This window comes from Engystomops pustulosus, chromosome 5, assembly GCF_040894005.1.
Source record: "Engystomops pustulosus chromosome 5, aEngPut4.maternal, whole genome shotgun sequence".
NCBI lineage: Eukaryota > Metazoa > Chordata > Amphibia > Anura > Leptodactylidae > Engystomops > Engystomops pustulosus.
In genome coordinates this window covers 49979294-49998133 of record NC_092415.1, presented here as the reverse complement: position 1 = coordinate 49998133, position 18840 = coordinate 49979294, and the positions used below count along the sequence as shown (strand labels likewise).

Sequence of the window (18840 nt, the reverse complement as noted above, 5' to 3'; positions counted from 1 at the left end):
CGCGTTAATACACCCATTTGATGTTATAATTTTACTATTTAAAAGCAAATGTCCAACAAAAGAAGTAAAGTTATACATACACAGAAGGATGAAGGCCAAGAGTCTAGTCCTCTGAAGAGCCGATTTCGTAAATAGGATTTTCCTGTTTCAATAAAAATAGAATTATAACTGTGCATTAGGAATGGATGTAGTCATGGGGAGTGGATAAAAGTTTCAGCCAAGCTAAAAAATACTAATAAATATTTGCATGGTCAAATCGATTCGAAATTTCATTCTGATCCCATATCTCATGTACAGGGGATATAAGGTGGTTCAACAGCTGGGCCACCTACTGATCACAAGAACAGATCCCTACAGTTTATGAGTGCAGGGGTTTGGTTCTCAGTAAATAGTGAAATGGTAGGTCGATCATGTGTCTTTTCACTCTTTTCTGTTTCTACGGGAGTGCCAGTTCTCAAATTCCAGCACTGCCACAGTCACACGATGGAGAAGCACAACACAAGCTCGACCAGCTACTCCCCAGCAGTTGTACCCCATCAATAAGATTATTATCTTAAACTTGGGACAACTCTTTGAAGAGTTTGAAGAGTAAAGAGTCAGTGAAAAACAAGCATATCAGCTATTTACACACAGCCTCAGACATAAGCTGAAACAGAATACAATACTTACTAAAGATTTTACCAAAAGTTTCCCTTTTTGCCTTCTCATTTTCATAAAGAGATTTTCCATCTTTGACTAAGGCATTTGCCCACTGTAATGGAGAAAATATATTAAAACTTATCAGCAAACTGAAGAGTATTTAATTCAAAAGCACATGGACCACATCACATCATAGATTGTAAAACCTACAGTACAGAGCAAACGTCTGGACACACCTTCTCATTCAAAGACTTTTCTGAATTTTCCTGACTATAAAAATTGTAGATTTGCACCGAAGGCACATGTGGAACTACGAATTAACACACGTGGAATTATATACTTAACAAAAAAGTGTGAAACAACTGAAAAAATGTCTTATATTCTAAGGTCTTCACAGTAGCCACCTTTTGCTTTGATTACTGCTTTGCACACTCTTGGCATTCTCTTGATGAACTTCAAGAGGTAGTCACCAGAAATGGTCTTCCAACAGTTTTGAAGGAGTTCCCAGGGATGCTTAGTACTTGTTGGCCCTTTTGCCTTCACTCTGTGGTCCAGCTCACCCCAAACCATCTTGTTTGGGTTCAGGTCTGGTGACTGGAGAGTCCAGGTCATCTGGCGTAGCCCCTCATCAATCTCCTTACAGGTCAAATAGCCCTTACACAGCCTGGAGGTGTGTTTGGGGTCATTGTCCTGTTGAAATATAAATGATGTCCAACTAAACTAAAACAGGGTGAAATAGCTGAAACATGCTGTGCTAACCACGCTGGTTCAAGTATGGCTTCAATTTTGAATAAATCCCAACAGTGTCACCAGCAAAGCTCCGCCACATCATCACACCTCCTCTTCCATGCTTCACGGTGGGAACCAGGCATGTAAAATTAATTTGTTCATCTTTTATGCGTCTCTCAAAGACATGGTGGTTGGGACCAAAGATCTCAAATTTGGACTCATCAGACCAAAGCACAGATTTCCACTGGTCTAAACAAGTCTCTTGTGCTTGTTGCCTGTCCTTAGCAGTGGATTCCTAGCAGCTATTTCACCATGAAGGCTGCTGCACACAGTTGTTGTAGAGATGTGTCTGCTGCTGTTACCTGCGATTTCTGAGGCTGGTGACTTAGATGAACGTATGCACCGCAGCAGAGGTGACTCTTGGGGACACTTTCAAAGTTTTCCTAATTTTTTGGACTGACTGACCTTCATTTCTTAAAGTATTGATGGCCACTTGTTTTTCTTTACTTAGTGGCTTTTCTAGCCATTATACAAATAATACAAATTCTATTCTATTCAGTAAGGCCATCAGCTGTGTATCCACCTGACTTCTGCAAAACACAACAAATGGTCCCAAATTCATTTATAAGGCAAGACATACCACTTATTAAACCTGACAGGGCACCTGTGATGTGAACACCTTTTCAGGTGACTACCTCTTGAAGCTCATCAAGAGAAGCCAAGAGTGTACAAAGCAGCAATCAAAGCAAAAGGAACCTAGAATATAAGACGTATTTTCAGTTGTTTCACACTTTATTGTTAAGTCTATAATTCCATGTGTTAATTCATAGTTTTAATGCCTTCGTGAATCTACAATTTTATAGTAAAGAAAATACAGAAAACTCTTTGAATGAGAAGGTGTGTCCAAACTTTTGGTCTGCACTGTACAACATCACTCTTAAAGAGTGTAGCATAAGCATGAAACCACAAAAAAAAAAGAAACTATTTATTAAACCCACTTTTACTCTATTTTAGGATATGTTGTATTTTAATGACACCATTTTATGATATATCTGACTTACCTCTCTGTAGTGTTTGGTGAACATTTTTCTTCTTACAACTTCTACTACCGCTAAGCAATACATTTGTGGGACTGTACTTAGCGCCTCCACAATCTTGATTCTTTCAAGTAACTCTGTTAAAAGTCTGAATAAAGCCTGCAGCTTTTCCCCGTCTTGATCGGCATGCAGCATTACAAAGCAGCACCACCTAAAGAAAGCAAAGACATAACACAACATATTACAACTAATATACTCCCTCGAGCCATAGAGAGAGGCGCTGTGGTCTGCGGGTTGTGTAAATGTGATCTAAGGCACAATGTGATAAATCTGTTACTCAAATGTTCAGGTTTTTTATAAAAACACACCAATCACAACTATTAACTGGATATCACTAAAGAGGTTGCAAAAATAGCTTATTTCTTCCAATAATAGCGCCACACCTGACCATGGTTTGTGTCAGTATTACAGCTCAGCTGTATAGAGATGAATGGAACTTAGTTGCAGTACTGCACACTACCAGTGGTCAGGAGAGGAGCTGTTTTTGGAAGAAAGAAGTCGGTATATTTAAATATACAGAAATCTTTTAATGGGGTGGAGTCTAGTGAAAGGCAGGCAGTACACCATGGTAGAGTATTCAGACTGCATGCAGATGGGTCGCGTGGGGACGTATATATCTGTCCACAAGATTGAAGCCAGGTATACGTTCCCAAAGACATGTATGGCGACCCAGCTGCCATGTGTAATGTACACAGGAAAAAGTGGAGCATACTTTATCTTTCCCAGTGTTTAGGGCCATGCAGCACTGTTTCCACCTCTCCAGCACGCTGCCGCATGCGTGTGTGAAAGCAGTATGTCAGTGTGCTTGGTGTACAATCCTTTAACCCTGGGTCACGATGCGCCTGTGTACAATAAATCCCTCCAAATGACTGCATTGATATGGTCAGAAAATAGCAAAGGACAACACAGATTTCTTTATCGGGATGTTAACATTTTATTGAGAGGTGCGGACCTTTGGCTCATTCCATGCCTCTTGGTGGATAAGAAAAGAAAGAAATATTTTCACAAGAAACATTCTTACTTTAATCGAACTTGTAGGTTATTGGCAAGCTCCTGTTTGGCAGTGGTACATTTCTGTTTGATATCCAACAGCTTCCTGTGGTTCGTTAGCATGATCATTAGTTGATTTGCATGGCTCAAACACAAATCAGGTAACACAGAGGGGTCCTTCAAGTTTTCAGCCCGCTTCTGATTGGCTAAAAATCCCTAGAAGGAAGAGAACAATCATTACATAAATTTATTGTCGAAAGGTTGAGGGTGCGGTCACACGTCGCGTTTAACGCATGCATTTAAAAACGCATTGGAATAGCTGAAGAGTGATTTGCCTAATTAAACACCTTTTAACACTTGTGTTTACAAAACACATGCGTTAACCGCGTTAACAATGCATTAACAATCGTGATGTTAACACATGTGTTAACAATGTGTTAACGGTTGTGTTTTGTAAACACAGGTGTTAGCAGCTGTTTAATTAGGCAAATCACTCTTCAGCTATTGCAATGCGTTTTTAAATGCATGCGTTAAACGAGACTTGTGATCACACCCTGAAAAACATAAATCGAAAAAAAATTATATATATTTATATATAAACGCTTTATATTACAATTTAGAATGCTCATGACTCTGTCACAACCCAAAGTGGTAATAGGCCATTGCAATAGGTCACTCAAATACAAACAAAGTTTGCATAACTTTATGGAACTTTTGAAAATAAAAAAATTGTACAATATCGTTTGAGAGAAAAACACTTCTTTCTTCACTAATCAGACTCCTTTCTTGCTCCCCATCTGCTCTCCTACACTGCACTACACTTTAATATATGGTAAATACTGTCTTGTCATGACAGAATACGCAGAAGTCTGGGAAGGGGGATGGAATATGGAATATGGATGGAAGGAGGGATGAAATTAGGCCTATTCAAACGTAGTGTAAGGAAAAATTGTTTAAAGTGCAGATCTCAAGTTATAAAACGTTCAGCAAGTGTTATGCTGAGTGTGCAGTTTGTGGTACGCGAAGGATAATCTTCTTTTTGACCCATCAGTATAGCCACAAAACCAAGTTTTTCTGTAATATGAGCTGGAGGCGGCATGTGAATTGGGGCAGATGAATGGGCGCAGATGTTACCCTAGCCTAAACAGATAAGACAGCGTGGTTTGATTTCCATTATGTTGGTCAGGAAGCTGATTAGTATTAGGGTCAGACCAGCACTATCTGTAACCAAACCCTAGCAAAGGGATTTCCCGTCAGAATCAGCTATTGTAACACATCTGGCATGACTTATACAGATGGAATAAGGGCCAAGTTCCAGCCATATTTTCTAAACTATCCTGCAGTGATTGCAAACTGGCACCTGATGTTACACGACATTGCACATTGCACTCCGCCATGTCCTCCTCTGCAGAGATTGCCTATGGGATGTGCTATGTGTTCTTACAGGTCCATCTGTGGGAGGATCTGAGGTTGATGCCATCATTTCCACTGGGGATATACCGGAGGATTAGTACAAGGATTAGCCCTGTCCTGTGGTGCTAATCTTCACTGGGATAATCTGACTTTTCACGCAGAATATGCTCAGCAGCTTGTACAAAGTGTATAAAATACCACAGAAGCCTGTAGTGGATGCAGAGAATCTGTCTAGGCAAAGAATCAGCAGCTACATCTGCATGAAAAGAATAATAGAAGGAAAAATAAGAAAAACGTGTTACATGTAACGCATATGTAGTAAATCTGGAATTGCCAGTAAATCTGACTAATGTGTTATGTTACAAGTGCTTTTAAGAGGTCGTTCTACAAGGGCCTGTACCAAGGCTGCATATTATCTGTTTTCCACAGAACAGGGGATGACTTGTTGGTGGGTGAGGGTCCATATGCCGAGGCCCAGCACTGAGAGAATTGACTGCGTGGGTGAGGTTCCCTGGCCCCTTGATGCAACAGGTTCTCTTTAAAGAGAACCCGTCATGCAAAATAACCCCCCTAAACTAAATATATTTTCATAAACTGCCATTAGAGAGCATTGCCTCTATCCCTTCATTGTCCCTCTACATGCCTGTAAACCTAAGCAATGAGGTCCTAAAGCTGTATGCAAATGACCTGTGAAATGTCCAATGAAGCATTAGCATATTCAAGCTGTCCACTCTATTCATGAGTGGGAGGCACAGCCACACCCCCAGTGCATGACTGACAGCCTGTATAATGATGTGAGGCTGTATAATGATGAGCTTCCTGGTGCTGGTGGCCACGCCCCCTGCAGCCTGTGTGTGCATGTGTGTGTGTTTAGATGAGATACAGCAGCTCCAGGCAGCCATGTTACAGCAGAACATGTCAGATTCATGTGTAGCTGATGTCTGTGTCTCTCACCTGTATATTAGGAGGATGCAGCATGTCAGCAGGTACAGCACAGATACCAGCAATACTTTACTATACATTACACACAGACATGAGTAGGGGGAGGAGAGGGGAGGGGTAACAGGGGTGACATCACTGCCTCTGACCATGTGACCAGCCTCATTTATATGATAAAGAATAGATGATTTTACAATGAATAATGTATGAAATAACTAGATAAAGGCTGGGATGGGATCCTTGTGATCTGCTCCAACAGGTAGAGGTGACAGGACAAGTGACACAGACCTGATGACAGGTGTCCTTTAAAGGGGAACCTGTCATCAATAATTGGTCTAATAAACCAGCACCAGTATATTGTCAAAAAGCGTAACAAGCGTAATTCTAGTTATTGTCTCTTTCATGACCCAGTGCGGTGGCATCATCCAGAAAATCTACTGTGAAGTGACATGTAAATTGGTTGTATAAAGTCAAGGAGGTGGAGAGTTTAGTACTGAAGTCAAGGTGGGGAGCTCTGATCACCTCCTCCTCTGTGATTGACATTCGGAAGTTTTTTGGACTTCAGAAGTTCTGGTTAGTGATCTCCCTGAATGTAGTACCATCAATTACAATAAAGGGGGCTTTCTGAGCAAGAGAGAGCTTGACTTCAGTGTTACACTTTCCACCTCCTTGACTTTATACAACCAGTTCACATCTCACTTCAAAGTAGATTTTCTGGATGAAGCCACTATACCGGGGCTTGAAACAAACTTGATCTGGAAGGTGTTCAGCTGCTTGACAACATACTGGAAGTGGTTTATTAGATCAATTTCTGTTGCCAGGTTCCCTTTAAAAAAGTGAAATGAGAGTGGTAGTAATACACAAATGATGTGCTTAGCAGTTTCCGGCACTCCCATACTATTGAATCGAGCGGATCGGTGGGGGTCTATCCTTATGATTGGTGGAGGTCCTAGCTGTCAGCTTGTTACACCCTGTCCGGTGGAGAGGTGATAACAATCAAAGTTTCTACAACTCCTTTAAGGTGTGAAATGGGTATACTACTAGTGAGTAGATGCATCAGCAGACACATCTTTATGCTTCTTTTATTGTTATACATGGTAGTGATAATTTTCTCCGATGTGAATTTTATGATTCTGGATACTACCCCACAAGAAGTTTGGGAACAGATCCATGGATGGGAAGAGTCAACATCAGTTGTCTCCTCTCCCCTCACATACTGATAGCCTTATAAGACTAAACACTTCCAACCTCCAAGGATATTTCACATTTTTCCCAGAGTGTCAGAGCAGATCAGTACAGCTGAAGAGCACACAATGGTGCATAACCTTGGAAAGACAGTGGGAAGATTTTATCAGTACTGTCTTAAATTTAGAAGGCATAAAACTAGACCAGACAGGCAGAAGCTGAGCCAAATTTATGATAGGTGGAACATGCTGGGCGATGAGGTAAATCTTTTTAGACACACTCCTGTACCTTACATCACCTCTTCTTGCCTTACTTCACACCAATATTATACAGGACATTTAATGGAATATTTCATTCAAATATTTCTTGAAAGATAAAGACTCCAATCTGCTATATATGTGTTTTGTGTCCATTCAAAATTAAACAGACTAGTAAGGGTTAAAAAACATTCTTAAAGGAATATTTCCATTATCCTTTTGCTCACTTACCCTCTCCATGTCACACAATTTACCCAGACTGTACCTTTTATGACAACCTAGCTTTTCTTATAATATTTGGTGGCTAAGCGCTTGGGCTAGGGGTGATCCCTCTGACCTGTACTAACACCTACCATGCAGGGGCATAACTAGGAGAGGCAAGGCCCCAAAGCAGACTTCTGAATGAGCCCTTTCCCCCTAACCCTCCAAAAAAATAAATATTTACATATTTGTATACTCACACATGTGAGGTACAAATCACCTACATTTATATACACACATACATATACAATACCATACACAGACATAGAGCATATCCACACCCAATACCCCAGAAGCTGGGCCCCCTGACACTGTGGGCCCCATAATAGCCTCTATGGCTGCTACCCCTGTAGTTACGCCCCTGCTACCCTGTCCTCTCCTGCTCCAAGAACCACACAGCTATGGGTCTTGCAGGAGTGTAGAGTGAAAAGAGGTAAGCAGCAATAAAAAAAAAAAATTCTAGTCTTAGGTCTGGGTTATATATTGGCTAGGGTATGTATTGTCTAGTCCGGCTGTCACTAGGGCCTGCAATCGTTTCACCTCAGTAATCTGGGGTCTGTATTCTTAATAACTGTCTGATCTGGAGTATTCACTTTAATATTGAGAGGTCTTGAGTATGTATTGTCTGATTTGGGGTCTCCATTTTTTAATCATATCCTGGTCTCTGGTCAGCATTCTTAGGAAGTGTCTGTTATGGGCTCTCTGCAGTATTTGGTCTTTGGAGTTGTATTTATCATGTCTGGGGTGACATTTTGTGTTGTACTGTGGTTGGGTGCTAGCTTATCTAGGGTGCTGGTTACCGGTTGTGGCTCCTTTAAGTTGAGCATTATGACAATGTGGCCCCTGGATCAACAAAGGTTGGTCAGCCCTGGCCTAAATATTTAGATCAGGAAAAGAACAGACATTTAGAGGACATGAACCATCAGAATATCTGATATTTTTCTTGAATCCTGCAACAGCAGCAGATGTCTATAAAGCACGTTATAAAAATGCGTTAATGAGCCAGAGGTGCTCCGGCCTACCTTTACGGATCGCCACTTGGCCCTGATGTCCAATTGTATGCATAGTCATATTTTCATCAATTTCTACAGTATGGCTATGTATACAGACCTGCACATCTGAAATACGGCAAAAGCGTGATGTGAACCGAGTCTAGTATGAAATATAAGCCTAAAAGTTTGTGACGGCCGCAACTGTTTACATGTTCCCAACATTCACAGTAAAAATGATCATGTTACTTCATCCTTTAATGGAAAATAATTAAAATACTTTCCACCTGTGATATATCAAGCCCAGCCAAAAGATCATATGGCGCTATTTTACTGTGGAATCCTGCCAAAATAGCTACTGCTTCATTTCAGCTCTTGCCGTATACTTAAATGTTATTTGCTACTATAAAATAACGTCAAAGGTTAACATTGTTCCGTGACCTGCACACACTTCCCACCAAGCTCTGAGCAGCTCTCATTTATCTGTAAGGGAGGGAGAAATTCTCCAGCGAGCGCTATGCTATTGTCATCTATCCCATACAAAACAAAAAACGGATTTTAATTTGTAAGCTTGATGTTATTAAAATTCTATGCATTTGGATGACAAAAATTACACCTGCGCTACATAGCATTGATCAGTAGCGGTACAAAAAATTTTTAACAATCCCATAATTTCCCCAGGTAATGTACATGATATGTTCTTTAGATTTTGGTTGAATTTGTATGCAAGTCAGAACAAGTATATTTTATGATTGTAACTCCAGACAAAAGTTGGGGGTTTTTTTTGTTACAAATTTTTTGCTGTTGTGGGAATAAGGGTTATCAATAAAGCTTCATTACAGAGACCTTACAGCTGATCATTGTAGCCTGGAACTAACCACAAGCATCCAGAGAGATTCACCAGAGGTCACAGTGGGCAGAGAAGTCAGCCTGTAACTAGCGGTCGTCTGTAAGACGAATGTCCTTAAGCTGGGGATCTCCTGTACTACAGACAACTAATGGGAGTGCTGGAGAAATCCGAGTACTGAGTTCAGCAATTTCTGACCACTCCCATAGTACTGAATTAGACGGCAGGACACACATTTGACCTGCTGCTTCATTCAATTAGTGAGAACTAGACCACCGTTCTCCTGATTGCTTGTGGAAAGTTCACATAATCAGGCGCCAGAAGATCACGAAAATAGTGAAAGTCCTAGCAGTCGGACCCTTACCTAACAGACCGCTGTCCCCTATCCTGTAGATGGGGAAAGTTGGCACAACCTCTTGAAGGTGCATCAACCCATAACATCCTCTATCCCAGTGATGGCTAACCTATGGCACTGGTGCCAGAGGTGGCACTCAGAGCCCTTTCTGTGGGCACTCAGGCCATCACCAGAGAGGACTCCAGGTATCTTCCTGCAGTCCCAGACAGCCCAGGACTTGCTGTGCACAGAGATATTTTAAAGTGACAGATCCACCAGGGACTATTTTCTGCTTTATTGGTGTCATCAGGTGCTGGTATCAATGAAAACTGTGACAGAGAAGAAAATAAATCACAAATTAAATTTCTGTGTTGGCACTTTGCGATAAATAAGTGGGTCTTTGTTGTAGTTTGGCACTCGGTCTCCAAAAGGTTCACCATCACTGCTCTATCCTATAATGGATAAATAGTAGTCAGCACAGAGGACTTACCCTCACAGTAACAGGGTCCTGCAAGTAACAATGTCAATTAGACAGCGATGTGCTCTTTTCTTTCTATGGTACTGCCAGACCCATTGGTCCAATAGACAGAAATAGATGGAGCCCAAGCAGCTCTCCATTCATATAAGCCCTTGGGTGCACATGTACGAGTAGATTTCTTTTATTCTAATCACTGGGGTCCCGGAGGTTTCCCCCCCAGCAAGCTCATCCTCCTGAGAATCACCTTAAACCTAACAGGACATCTTCTCTCTTCTGCTGAGTCTCATCACTACAGCGACCTCTAAATATATAGATATGGGCTCAGCATGCCCCCATCAGGACCTCCGTGCTACATAAATACAGCCATAACACAGGAAAGGAGACAAAGAATGAAGAGGAGGAAGACAATTCAGAGGCTTCCCTGTAGGTCATCTCCAGAAATTTATTTCAGCCGTCAGAGGACACATCATAAAGCAATTACACTAAATATGTTCATCCAGGGACCAACACAAGACATGGTGTGATTTACTGTAAAGTTGCATACAACAGGAACAGCGGGAAATCCTTTACTTATAGAAGAAGAACCTAATGTCCAAGTACTGCAAACACAGGCCTCAGTATTCTTACTATTCAGTAAGAATGTGCAAACAGTGTTTTTTGAGCAAATTTTAAGATGTATACAATTTTACCATGAAAGTCAAGCAAGATAAACCAGGGGCACTTACTTATAGATCCAGGAACAGTGACTGTGGTTATCACCTTATATGTGTATACCCTCATTTCGCGACCACCCCAGCATAATTGTTGATTTTAGAAGGAAGGAGGCCATGGATAACAAATATAAGACGACTCACAGTCACAGAGCCTGGATGTATGAGTAAGATTCCCTGGGTTACCACACTTGATTCTGATGGTAGATTTCCTTTAAGTCCTGAAATTCAACAAAGATCAACACAAAAAACTAAGACAAATAAAGAAATACTAATAACAGTGGTAGCATGCCCTCAGCTACAGAATATGATCTGGAATAAGCAAGGTATAGACTGTATTATTTAGATAAGCCAATCACATGATGACTATTAAAGTGTATGTACCTTTACTATATTAAGTAGCATATCCATTCCTGACAGATTCTCAGCAAGGTTAATGTTACCAATGACTTCACGGGAAGATGAATCACATCTAAACTTAGTGCTGTGTTTGCCTGTAATCACTCAAATACAGCACAGATTTATTCTCCTACTTCATTACTGACCCTTTAAGGAAATCTACCACCAAATGCATCCTGATAAACCAGGGACACTTACTCATAGATCCAGGCACCGTGACTGTGGTGATCTTCTTATATGTGTTATTAATGGTCTATTAATGCCCCCCCCCCCGCCCCCGACAGCTCCCTCAGCACTAAGGATACAGAGGGGTTCGGGTATTCCTTCGGGCTCATTAGAATAATTATAAAAGTTGATTTTAGAAGGAAGGAGGTCATGGATAACAAATATAGGGGTGCCTGGATCTATGAGTAGGTGCCCCTGGGTTATCATACTGGATTTAGTGGTAGATTTTTATTTATCTAAATTGCAGATATCCTAGGGCAGTGATGGCTAACCTATGGCACTAGTGCCAGAGGTGGCATTAAGAGCCCTTTCTGTGGGCACTCAGGCCATCACCAGAGATGACTCCAGGTATCTTCCTGCAGTCCCAGACAGCCCAGGACTTGCTGTGCACAGAGCTATATTAAAGTGACAACTCTACCTGGGACTATTTCCTGCTTTATTGGTGTCCTCAGGGGCTGGTATCAATGAAAACTGTGACAGAGAAGGGAGTATAAATCATAAATTAAATTTCTGTGCTGGCACTTTGCGATAAATAAGCGGGTCTTTGTTGAAGTTTGGGCACTCGATCTCTAAAAGGTTTGCCATCACTGTCCTAGGGAGATTTTAACGGTGTCGATATAGAAACAAGACGCAGACTCTATAAAGTTCACTTGTTACACAAGAGCTTGAGTAAAAGTTACTTTTTCAGGTTGATGAATCAGAAACAGTCATATTAACTACTACTGAGAGACAGATAAAGCATAATAAGGAGAGCAGGAAAATCCCCTCCACAGTCAATTGTGTGCAGTAATATCTTTATCTGCTATTTTGCTATACGTGTAAGTGAATTACTGAGCTGTGACTCAAAGCCATAGAATCTGTGTCCGAGGAGCAGGTTTATAGGGAAAAAGTCATGTCATCCAAGAGTCAAGCAAGTATCCGCCAGCCACTTACAGGACCATTCTGGGAAACACTTTCTACAAGTATTTAAGCTTGAACCTGCCAATTTCTGTCAATTCTTTCAAGGTTTTTTTTTTTGGCATTTCAGTTTTTCACTCCTCTTCTTTCACAAGCCATAACTTTTTGATTTTTATTGTTTACAGACAAAAAGAGAGACATACAGAGAGCAGGACAGCGATGGGTACAATTTAGGCGCTCTCACTGCTCTGTACCAGGCATGTGATAATCCGTCATCATGTCTGTGAGGCTGCCCGGCCTAGGATGACAGCCAGTGGTGAAAATCATCACATGACATTCACAGAGATTAAAACCATCAAAATCCTATTATCCATCTGTTAAGTTTTAATCAGGAATAAATATTTCACTGATTCATAAAGACAATTAAAAGAGCAAATCACTTAATTACTGACCTAAATGCCAACCTAAGATTTGTATAACCGGGTCTTACCTTTTGCACAAGTCCAGATGTCATCTCATGATTTATATCCTGCATTTACCGTCAGGTTTACGCTCTTGGTTGTGATGGGGGAAGATTAAAGGGACTCTGTCACCAGCTTTTACACTACTAGACTAAGGACACCTGCAGGTAGGGTATGATATATCCGTACTAGTGTTCTCATATGAAATGACACTACCCCTCTACCCTCTAAAAGTGACTCATCTTAGGCAAAAAGTCACTCTTTTCAGCTTTGCATATTCCACTCAAAGTGATTGTTTTTATAATAATAATAATAATAATAATAATAATAATAATAATAATAATAATAATAATGAGCAACATTTAATAATATTAGTATTATTATTATTAATAATGAGCAACATTTCACACAAAACTGGCAATTCTAGATAATCCATTTCATCCTACCTGAATTAGCGGTTAGTTTAATTGGTGTAAAAGCTGTTCAGTTTTCCCTTAAACCAGATAGAAGTGAGAAAATGGAAATTCCTCAACCTACATTTTAATAATTTACTCAAAAGCAGCTAAGCACAGAGAATTATGTATGTGCTGAGAATCCACAGCATAATAGAGTAAGTGATTTTGGTTGCTTTCTGATTCTTGTCGAATGGTGGCAGGATTACTGAGTAAATTCTGCACCCAATCTGCTACAGTTAGAGGGGAGAGTTAAAGGGGTTGCATATAAATGAAAAAGAGAAAAAAAGCATATGTTCTGGTAAAACAAGTACATTTTTATTAATTCACAGAAAAGGTTAATAAAAACATTTAAAAACCCCTAATAAAGGGGATAAGAACAAAATGGTCTTCCTACAGTTTAGTAATACTAGATATGCACGAAATATGAAGAATATCAATATAATGAATGATTGAGCTACATACATTTTCTGTAATTCTAATGCACAGTAAAGCAAAAAAAAAAAAAAAAAAAGGTGTAGGTAGGTAGGTAGGTAGGTGTGTGTGTATCCACTGTCACATAGGATGGGATAGCTATGTCCCGATGTAGTGTAATATCATATAAAGTGCAAAGGTCAATGATGTAGCCACCAAGTAAAAACAATAAATAAGTATAAATAAATATTAATAATTCATTACCAAAAAGATCAAGTCCAGGTAGAAAGGGAGAGACCAAGCATGTCCCCCGCTTCTCTCCCCTTCTACCTGGACTTGATCTTTTAGGTAATGATGAATCATTAATATTTATTTATACCAATTTATTTTTTTTACTTGGTGGCTACATCATTGCACTTTATATGATATTACACTACATTGGGACATCAGGGCTATCCCATCCTATGTGACAGTGGATTCATGTATATATATATTTTTTTGTGAATTAATAAAAATGTGCTTACAACACATCTGCTTTTTTTCTCTTTTCATTTATGTACATTTGTTACGGATGTGAGTATACAATTGCTTAATTTCACCCTCCTTTTTGAAAGTTCACTAAAGGGTTTGGCAAACTTAGGAATTAATCTGGCGCTATATAAAAAGATTATTATTATCATCATCTCCAATCCACAGGATGAGGGTTTGACAGCTGTGACTCCAACCAATTAGGAGAATGGGGATCCCATTCTTGCCAATGAGTGGACTGACAGGCCAAGCACCAGCTCTGTCACTCCATTCAGATCTATGGGAGTGGCCCGAGAGAGACGAACGATGTGCTCAGCAATCTCTGGACAATTTCATAGAATTCAATGGAGTGGCAGGGCTTATGCTTGGCCTGCCAGCCCACCCATAAGTGAGGATCCCTGTTCTCCTAATTGCTGGGGGGTTCCATTCTCGTGATCGGTTGTAGGACCTTCATCGATAATCAAGTTATCCCTTATCCTGTGGATTGGGAATTACTTCCTTAGTGGGGATGACCCTTTTAAAGTTTTAGAAAATCCCAAGATTATTGTACCTCTTCCCCTCATTCTGAACAAAAAGGAATAGGTGTCTACGCACACTTACCTGAGCAAGTTCTTTTTGTTCATTAACCAACCTACTGCAGCTAGCAATCATTTGATCCAGTGCATAAAGTCTATCTTCCAGCCCCTTGATGGCTTTCATATTCTGATTATCCAATTTGGCAACGTTTTGTCGGCACTCGGCCAGGAACGGCTGAATTATTCGCGGGTCCAGCTACAAAATATAAAGGGAAAAAAACTCTTTAGAGGACACAGAGAAAAAAATGCCTAATTCATGACATAATCAATAATGCACTAAACATATACAATTGTGATCACATACAAGGAACATTCAAACAGGCCACAAATACTGATGATCTTCCAAAAAAAAAATGAAAATCTAATGCCAGTAGACAGGAGAACCAGTCCATGGAAGGAAGTCCCAAAAGCTCTTCAAGTACGGTCTGTGAATCGGAGTCTGTGTAACTGGCTCATTCTAAAGAAAGACAGAACTTCTCTGCTTCACTACGTGATGCGACAGTGGAGCGACTTACTGGCTGACAGGTGGAGGACGCTATACATCATAATTTCATTTTTATATAGTAGTAAAGAGTTGAGTTCAAACTGTATTTGATGAACTGCATATACAGTCCGAACTGTATATTTTATAATTGTTACCCCAGCCAAAATTTTTAATTTAAATTAGATTTTTAAATACAATTCCTGACTGTAATGTTAGTGTATATTTCCGGGCCTATGACAAATCCTGCTAATATATATAAGGGGAAATTCTGTCCTCTGCTTCGGAACCTGAAAAATGGATTGACACGGCCTTCTGTAGAGACAAACAAGCGGCGGCAAATTTGCGGCCGCATATATGTGCCCATAGACGGTAATGTGTATCTATTCCCTGCGCCGCTGTTTTCTATGGAGGGAGGAGGGGTCATCTCCTCCTCCTCCTCTTCAGCACAGCGGGCATACCGCGTGTGAATGCACCCTATAACATAAAAAATGTTAATAATAAAACTATCATATCAAGTTTTAGTCTCAGAGGTCATGAAAAAAAAAAAAATTGTAAAATTTGTTACGATATGTAAAGTGGTTCCAAAGATATTGTCTTGATATCGTCAAAGAGCAGAACTGAACTGCAAAATTTGACCTGAATATTCAGGCACCAATGACCCTGATTACACATTCAGGCACCAATGACCCTCATTACACATTCAGGCACCAATGGCCCTCATTACAAAGGGGATAGAGGGTCCTGCAGGGTTCAGCGTTGCCCAGTGTGTGTAGAATTACTGCAGCTAGGGTCCATTCACTTGATTGGGACAGAACTAAACACAAGCCATGGGACCTGATATCACAGGAGGAAGCAGCACTTTCTGGTTTACTGTGACCAACAGGTGATCAGTGGGTAGTCAGGTGCTTGACCCGGCCATTATTATAAGGATACCCGACCCTGATTAGAGGTGATCAATACAAAAGTCCCACATTATACATCAGTAAGTGACTTGATGCTCCATTAGAGGACACGGTGCAGAGTTGTGGATCTGCTGTCACTTCGGCAGTAAGTTTGTCTACTATCAGATCATGTAGTGAACCAGAGAAGTTCAGAACTTCTTCAGATTGCGCCAATTACACAGATTTCATGAGTATTTTACACAACATACCCCGAGGTAACAGAACGTGTACTTTTATCTCATTACGGCTTCTTGTTTACCATCATCTCACGCAAGTGGAGAACATGAGATGACAACACAAAGTCACAGAAGTCTTAATGAATCAAACCCTGTACCCTCAGCCCCGTCTGATATTAGAATTCCCCCAATTATGGGAAAAACATCGTCCACGAAGATCAAAAGATGCAAAGAGGAAATAAAACTGGTCCGCGTAGCTTGGGAGCCACTTGGAGGGAAGGCTTGGGAAATGTTTGAACTACATCAACCATGACCAAATCATGTATCAGAATATTCAGGATCCGCTATTAGTTCTGGTCGTTCTGCTTGAGCTTGCCATTAGATGTACATATTAGAAAAATACAATCCAATCTCTTATGATGAAACTGCTTATCAAAGACGGCAGAGACGCCAGAGAATTGGATTTCCTAAGTGAAGGGGAATAATCCATTTCATGACTTGCCACCTCCTACTGTGACCTTACATGGTGTCTCCAACACAAACAGACTAGATCCTACCGTGCTCCGTGCCCGCTCACATTATGCAATAACCGCCCTATTTATTGATGGTTTCTCGCTACTTTCATGTGGTGCCAGTAGTTAAGCTTATTAGTCAGCTCCAGATGGAACCAAATTACAAAAACTATTTGCATTTTGAGTGCGAGCTGAGAAATAATATCTTTGCAGCTAACATCATTAGGGGTTTTCTATAAGTCACGTCGGATTCTATGCAGAACCAGACAAAACTACAAGTTGTGGACAGAACAACCTGCCCGTGGGGTTTGTTCTTCCCACCCACAATCACTCTGTAACCACTTTCAGTAACACAGTTAGGCTGGGTTCACATTACGTTATTCGTATACGCTAAGCGCGTACACCGGAAAAGCTGCTGACATATATGCGGAGCGTATACATGGACACATACTGCCAGTCTGAAGCAGGTTTTGCCTCGGTCTGACCACTATACTTTGTATCCGGCGAAAAAGGCAGATTGGAAAGATGTAGCAGCCTATGTCTTTTCATCTTGCTACCTCCTGCTGACGGATATTCCCAGCGGAGGCAATAGAAGCCTATGGGGAGCGGATGCAGCTTATGTGCTGAGCACATACGTCACTCATCAGGAGGGGGGACCCGATGATGTCACTCTCCATATACTGGGGAAACACGCATTGTAAATTGGCAGCAGCTAAAGCTGGTGTACACTCCTCCCCTCGCATACGGGGAATATATCCCTCGGTATAAGCACACAGTGGGATATGTCTGTGCCATATGTTGTAAGGACACATCGGCGCCCTGTAACAGAAAATAGCGGCGAACCGTCCAAAAATGCCACTTTTTGCCATTTTGCAATTCATAAAAAATTTCAGAAAAAGTGATAAAAGGGTCGTACAGTCCCCAAAATGGTAGCAAAGTAATGTCTTAAAAGTCTACAATGTGCCGTCCATCTGCTATTACTACTAGGAATGAATGAATATATATGGACAACGAGATATTTCCCATAGTTGTCCGGTAGGAATTATAGAGGAATAGAGATGATTAGTCTCTGCATATTGAGAGATGTGACAGATCATATTGAGATATGCCACATCTTTATCATCATGACATGAAGTGTCGGTGTATCCTCATTTTGTTCCCTCACCATCTGATCACCTGTCCCTGTAACTTTAAGGGTGCTCCTATGTGATGTATTACAGCAGGTCTTTGTCATCTGGCTGTGACACTAGAACAGCAAGACACATGATGATGGGACACCAGGAACGTCTGGAAGAACACGCACAGCAGGTTTCAGCATTGTATGATATATTTACATGACTCGCGCCAGTGCCGTGGCACCTGATACGTGGATCAGCCCTGCCATCGCTCGGAGCAGATGAACCCTCTGACTTCTCAGCACAAGGCATCAATTAAAACTCTTGTGCGCAAATCCTCCTTCTCTCCAGTGAAATATTGCCAGGAAAGGGGCATCTTTCACTCAAAACTTTCTGAAATGTTGATAGGATTCTGTTAAATTTATGGCACTAATTCCAACCAGAAGACAGTTCCACTTTTCAGTTTCGTAACCTTTGAGCCGCCTCTCGATGCAGCTGTATCGGCTACAGGATAGGAGCGCTGACATATGTATGGCCGAGGCTAAACATATTAGTATCTGAAAAGACACATTTTCCATTTCAAGTATCTTAATCCCCAGTACACAAGGATATTTTACGTTCGACTAGTCTGGTTTATATTCCACGACCAACGGAGACCAAAACAATTGGCGCTGTGCAAGATCACCCTTTCCTCATGACATAACAATCCTCCAGCATTAGTTCTTATCTCTCTGCCTGACGCTGCTCTGTAACATTACAAATATAGAAGTATATGGACAACGGGGTGTTACCA

At 40.8% G+C, this 18840-nt stretch overlaps 1 protein-coding gene across 2 annotated transcripts in view; it reads right to left on the bottom strand.

The window, feature by feature from the left end:
* Positions 1-18840, bottom strand: part of RB1CC1 (RB1 inducible coiled-coil 1) — a 92040-nt gene that overhangs the window by 39934 nt on the left and 33266 nt on the right. For both annotated transcript variants that reach the window (XM_072151918.1, XM_072151919.1), the window contains exons 7-11: positions 14845-15015; positions 3487-3671; positions 2430-2616; positions 670-751; positions 81-142 (exon numbers count right to left, since the gene is read on the bottom strand). In XM_072151918.1, coding sequence (XP_072008019.1) covers positions 81-142; positions 670-751; positions 2430-2616; positions 3487-3671; positions 14845-15015 — 687 coding nt within the window. The remainder of the gene's footprint in view (positions 1-80; positions 143-669; positions 752-2429; positions 2617-3486; positions 3672-14844; positions 15016-18840) is intronic.